At 44.0% G+C, this 5,894-nt stretch overlaps 1 protein-coding gene across 1 annotated transcript in view; it reads left to right on the forward strand.

Annotated features, from left to right (window-relative positions):
- Positions 1 to 5,894, forward strand: part of EHBP1 (EH domain binding protein 1) — a 236,180-nt gene that overhangs the window by 228,770 nt on the left and 1,516 nt on the right. Inside the window, exons 22-23 of the mRNA XM_009327110.1 lie at positions 2,151 to 2,281; positions 5,427 to 5,586. Coding sequence (XP_009325385.1) covers positions 2,151 to 2,281; positions 5,427 to 5,586 — 291 coding nt within the window. The remainder of the gene's footprint in view (positions 1 to 2,150; positions 2,282 to 5,426; positions 5,587 to 5,894) is intronic.

Raw genomic sequence — 5,894 nt, forward strand, 5'->3', positions numbered from 1 at the left:
GTAAGAGCAATGCTGGGTACCAAGGGAAGGAAAATGCTTGCTGCCAAAGGTGGCTACCTGAAAGTACAAACACGGAGGCTTTTCTGAAGCCCAGTTAAGAATTAATGCAGATATTTACATCATTTCAAGCGGTAGCACACAGCAAATACACTGGGTCCACGATCCCATTCTTAAATTTTACTGGGGGCGGGGGGGAAGTCCAAGATAAGGGACAGAGAAATATGGTCTCCTTGGAATAAACTTTGAAAACAAAGTGATGAGGAAGTAAAGAATGTTTGTCCAGGGATGATTATTTTTTGCTGCAGTAATGCTCTCCTGGCTTTCCTGTGGCATTGCGCTGCTTTGGGTGCCGCAGAAAATGGAAGGGGTGACCCACAGAAGGGAGCCTCCTTCCTTTTAGTGTTTCAGATCTGGTTTACAACAGTATTTCAACTGGGAAAAAAAGTCTCATCAGGTTTGGTGGTAAAACACTACGTTTGCCAAGTAAATATTTCATCGCAACCAACACCAGGATTAGTGCGATCCTTTGCACAGATTTCCTCCCTTCTCTGCAACTCTCCTGAGTTTAGTCACCTTACCTGAATGAAAACTCATGGGAAGATTGACACGCGGGATAAATGAAACAATTGCATCCTTTCCATAGGGCTTTCAAGTGAATTGTACAATAATCCTGGGGATGATTCATAATAAAAAATAAACATCCAGATAGCTTAAACCATTGCTTGCATTATTTTCTTATTTAAATATCTTAAGTGTTTTCTAATGCTGCACCGCTTATACCTCTCAGTCACAAATGCTGTCTTATAGTTCAAAGATGTTTGCTTAAAAGTTAATCCTTTGGGCTCTGTAAAATGGACCTTTTGTCTAATCAATGCAAATTGATTTTGCTATTCTGTATTGACCTCTCAACCCTTTGACTGTCCATGGTAATTTCTTTCTTCACCTGATAAGGTACCTGATCCATAATAAATCAATTCTAATTAGTTTGGAGACTTCACTGGGAGCATAAGTTTGTCAGAAAAAAGCAGCAGGTTTCAGGTAGCTTTCCATCTGTGGTTATATTTTTTGCATAAGACTACATTCACTATATTCTTGGATAAACTTGAGTCATAAATATATACATTGCTTTCTGCAGAGACAAGCCAGTTTAATTGGGAATCATACTAATGAAATATTTAAAACATAAAATACTCTAAAACCAGGCAGGATTTAAGAGATACTGGATTTAAATCCGAAATTTCAATGCTTAATTGCCTCTTATATGTTTTACTGTCTTGGAATGTCCTAGCAGCAGCCTTTGAATGTCTAGCAGCCTATGCCATTCACACGCTGACTTGAACAAAAATCTGTCCTTTTTTAACTTCTTTTTTGTAAGTTCAGAGAGAGATGCCAAAACCCAGGAAGGTCCTCTTTTTTTTTCTTTTTTTTTTTTTGTGTGTGCTACTGGTGATATGGTAAACAGGTGTTTAGGGAGAAAACATAAGTGCTGGAGAATTTTGGTTTTGTTTTTTATTTATACAACAAAGTCCACATTTAGCATTTTAACCCTCAATAAGATTATTAGCCTGCTAGAAGTTTTAGCAGCTGTCTGCTTTTACCTAAAAAACATATTAAAAGAGAAACTCTCCCAAGAAAATGCCTGTGAAATGACAAAATACATGTTTGTGACACTTCGCCTCTCGATGTGTGCATCAGCACTGTATTGCTTTCTGCATCTGACATACGCTGGGGTGCAAAGACGCACTTTTTGGGAAGCACTGGTAAGACCACACCATTTATAATATGATTTCCCCAAAGAAGCATGGGCTGCCCGAACAGCCCGGTGCTGTCTGCTCCGAGGCCATTTAGCCGATTGCTAATGAGCGCTTGGGCTCCACGAAAGAGTTGAAAAGACAGATCTCACTTTTACCAGCACCGATTCCTAACCTGAAATATATGAGCAGTAAAAAAAATATATATATATAACAGGACGCAACCGGTTTGTTTGTCTAAAAGAAAGGCAGAACGCACCAACCGAAACTGGAACTTGAAAAAAAAAAAAAAAAAGAAAAGTCTTTGAAAGGTGATAATTGCTGTTTTGGTAAATTGCTCTAACTCTTCCACGCGTGACTGTGCTGTTTAAAAATCTATCAACCAATTTACTTCGCTAGTTGATGACGAGGGGGGGAAGAGAGCGCCTTGCAAAAGGTAGCAGCCTGCTGATCGCAGATAAAGGCGGTTTATTGGCGGCCGGCCTGCCCTGCCTGCACAGGCAGCGTGTGGGCAGCGCTGGCGTCTGGAGGTGCTGACCGTTACGATGTTCAGTGATGTGGAGACGGTGTCCTCTTAGCCAACCGCTAAAATGGAGGCATACGCAGCTGAATAGCCTTTTGGAGTGTTACGGCACTTCACGCGGAACACTTGAATGACCGAGGGTGGTAAAAAAAGGCATACTTTCTCCCCACATTAACGCGCTGCCTTCTTCCAGCTAGGAAGTGTTCCTCTCTTTCTACTGCTGAGACTGCTCCAACCAAAAAAGGCCTGAAATCCTTGCCTAATAGGCCAAAGAAAATATAGGTTACTGGGTTTGTTTTAACCTGCGCACATGGGAAGGCATTTTGGCTGTCTGTCTGGGAGCTGGCCGGCTCGTGTAAACAAGGTACTGCATTTCAGAGCCTGATTTTTTGCCACGTCCGCAGCCGAGTGGCGGGATGCCTTACTTTCAGCTACCTTTCCTCACGTCCCTTTCTTTTTTTTCATTTGAGATTTAATGCCTCCTTAGAAAAGATAAGTTCATTTTTGCACACCTTGGGGTGGTGTGTTCATTTTCTGCCCAAGAAATGGATCTTCTTTCGGATTTTGTACATCTTGATTTATTCTTGGCTTATAGTTTGAAGTGGGTGCTCTTCTAAAAGGATTTATGCATAGGTTCACTATTTTTGTAGTTATGGTTTATATGATAAGCTTTTTATATTTAAAATCAATATGTAATCCTGTGGAGGAGCTTATCCTCTAAAACCCCATTTGTAAATCTATTTTAGCTTTGTTACACCGCGCAGCCACAGTATTCCATAGATTGATTAATTCAGCAGCAGAATCCTATCAAATGGCCTGCTCTGATGATGATGCAAACTCTTTCAGGATTGCTAGTTGACTGGAACTAAAGATAAGACCTGACTGCAATCCCCCAATGTGCTCTTTACAAAACTAGTGTTAATTTTCATCAAAGTGCCGGGCTTATTTATTATAGTGGCGAGGTTGAAGGTTTTACTACGAGAACTTTCGACCATTTCTATTAAAGCATTTCTATGGGAACTGGCCGCCTGTTTACTCAAAGTAATTATCAGTTTAAGCAGTGGGGGGAAAAAAAGACAATATGAAGTCAATGAAGATGAATAATTGAAAACATTTCTACATTAACGTGAATTTAGCAAACTCTGTCATTTTAAACTGCCCATCGTGAGCGGTGGCACAGGGGCTTTAGCTTTCAACACTTTTAGCTCATATACAGCCTCAGAGCTTAATCCTATTTTTGTCCGGAGTGTAGCTTTTATAACAGTATTACTCTGAAATCTTCAAATTAATCACAGCCCATATTGTAGCTTCCCAGAGCTGCAGTCAGCCTGGGTAACTATATGTGACAGGTGTTATAGGTAATCCTGGCTTAAAAGGCACAACAGGTAGGAATCAAACTTGAACACAGTTGCTTTTTTAAACACAGGGATGCTTCCCAAAACTGCTGCCCGGCAGTATTTTGTTGGATAAAACAAAATTGCAATGTAATCACATATAAAATGTTATTTAAATACTTTATGCCGGTTCCTCTTTTAACCAATTGCTACTTGACTGTGTTTATTTGGGGGGGGAAGTCAGACTCCTTTTCTAGGAAACAAAGTAAAAACACAAGAGAATATTTCTGCCAGCAAGTTTTCCCATGGCATATTTCAAACACTAACAGTAAGCAAATACAGAAACAAACAAAACAAAAAAAAACAACAAAAAAAACAGTTTTGTTCCATGAAGTCATAATATGACATTATTTACCCCACAAGGCTACAAGGTGGGGCAACAAAACCCATAGCTCTTAGAAAGGGACTTAACAGAGGAAAAATAGTAGTGAAGGACTGAGCAAAACCTGTACCGAAATATTTTTGATTGGTGTTTGCCGTTTCGAAAGATAAAATTGCTGCTGAAACTAGAGAAGTAGGGGGTAAAGCAAAACAAAAAAAAAAAAAAAAAGAAGGAAAAAGGCTTTAAAAATAAGAGCTTTTCAACTCAGTGAAACCCGTCAAAATTGCAAGGTAATTAAATCAAGTCCAGGTAGAGACGGGGTTTTTCGGGTCCCTTTTCTTCTAGAGCTTCATATGCCCAGATGTGCCGGGGAGCCCGACTCTCAGCACAAGTATCAGCAGAAGCGGGGGGGAAAGTTAACCCGAAAGTTGGGGGCCATGTCTGGGGGGAGCAAACACCCGTGAAATTCTCTGCCGTGTCTCTCTCCTCCTTTTCTGCCCGGCTCACCGCTGTTGCCCTTCGCAAGACGGTTTGGTCGCGCTGAGATTGCATTGCGCATGCAGGGGCTTTATTTATGTGGGCAAAACCCTCCGGTTTTGGGAAGCTCTGACTTGCAGAGGTGCAGGGCGGTGTGTTTTAAACGGGTGGAACTGAAGGAGCCTTCCCCAAAAGGAGCAAAAGGGCAACCAGCGGTGGAAATCGAGAGACCGCGTTGAAAATTAGCACCTAAAAGGCTGCTACCTAAATTAAAGCAGCTTTGTCGCAAGAGAAATGGCTGAGATTACCAGTAATTTTGGCTGGTAGCTTCGGTTCTAATCTGTGTATACCTGGAAAATTATTTCCTTAACAACGGCGAGGGGGAAGCAACACACTTGAAAAAGAAAGAGAAAAGGGGAAAGAAAAAAGGAGAAAAAGAAAAACTCCTGGGAAGTTTCGGCAGTGCCCTGCCAGGCCGATGCTCCGGGAAGGGCTCTGGTGCCGCTGCACCGAATCCCTCCCCGATTGCGAGCCGCCGCCGTACGTGTTCGCCTCTCCCAAGCGTGTCTGCACACACGTGTCGGCGTGGGTTCTCCCTGCGTGTGTGTGGACCCGAAACTCGCTCGTGGGCCCGTGGGCCCAGGCAGAAGGCGAGGGCGCGATAAAAGTGGTTACACGTTCCTGCCTTTCTGCCGCTTTTCCAACCTTTATTGCATGATGATGCATCTAATTTTTAATTTGTAAATACAAGGCTGAATTCCCTCTAGCACCACTTGCTTTCATAAAGCTTCTGAGCAGTTTGCTGTCTTGAATAAATTTGGCTTTGGAGGGGGGTCAGGGGGATTTGAACCACCGCATTCTTGCGGGGCTTGTGAAGATTCACATGGTAACCGGTGGTGAGCATTGTTCGGGTTATCTGAATAAGCACCAGCCATGTGAGTTTTAACATGATCGCCCAGGGCAATAGAGAGCGCGGGGAGAAAGCCCAAAGGACTGCACCCTCTCTCCCCTTCGCCTTCGGGAAGCGCGGCCGGGGAGGAGGAAGAAGAAGAGGAGGAGGAGGAGGAGGACACCGCCGGGCCGGTGGCGATGGCTTCTCCCGGCGGGTTTTTTTTTTGGGTGGGTTGTTTGGGGTTTTTTTTTTTGGAGCCGGCGTCCTCTTTTCCTCCCGCTCCTCGTTTGTCCTGCTATCTCCCTCATCATCTACTGCTCCTGCTTTTCATTGTTTACCTTCTTAATGAGGGAGGCGGGGAAGGCTGGGGCTTGACTGACAGCGACAAGACCTTACGGTCTGGCTGGAGAGCCGGAGGCTGCGGGGCGGCCCCGGGGGGCTGCGGCGGGCCGGGCCGGGCCGGGCCGGGCCCGGGGGCCCGGGAAAAATCCCTTTGGGAAAAGCGAGGCGGGGCCGGCCCTCCCTGCCCGCCCGG

The sequence above is a fragment of the Pygoscelis adeliae genome, unplaced genomic scaffold (assembly GCF_000699105.1).
Source record: "Pygoscelis adeliae isolate BGI_AS28 unplaced genomic scaffold, ASM69910v1 Scaffold137, whole genome shotgun sequence".
Classification (NCBI taxonomy): Eukaryota; Metazoa; Chordata; class Aves; order Sphenisciformes; family Spheniscidae; genus Pygoscelis; species Pygoscelis adeliae.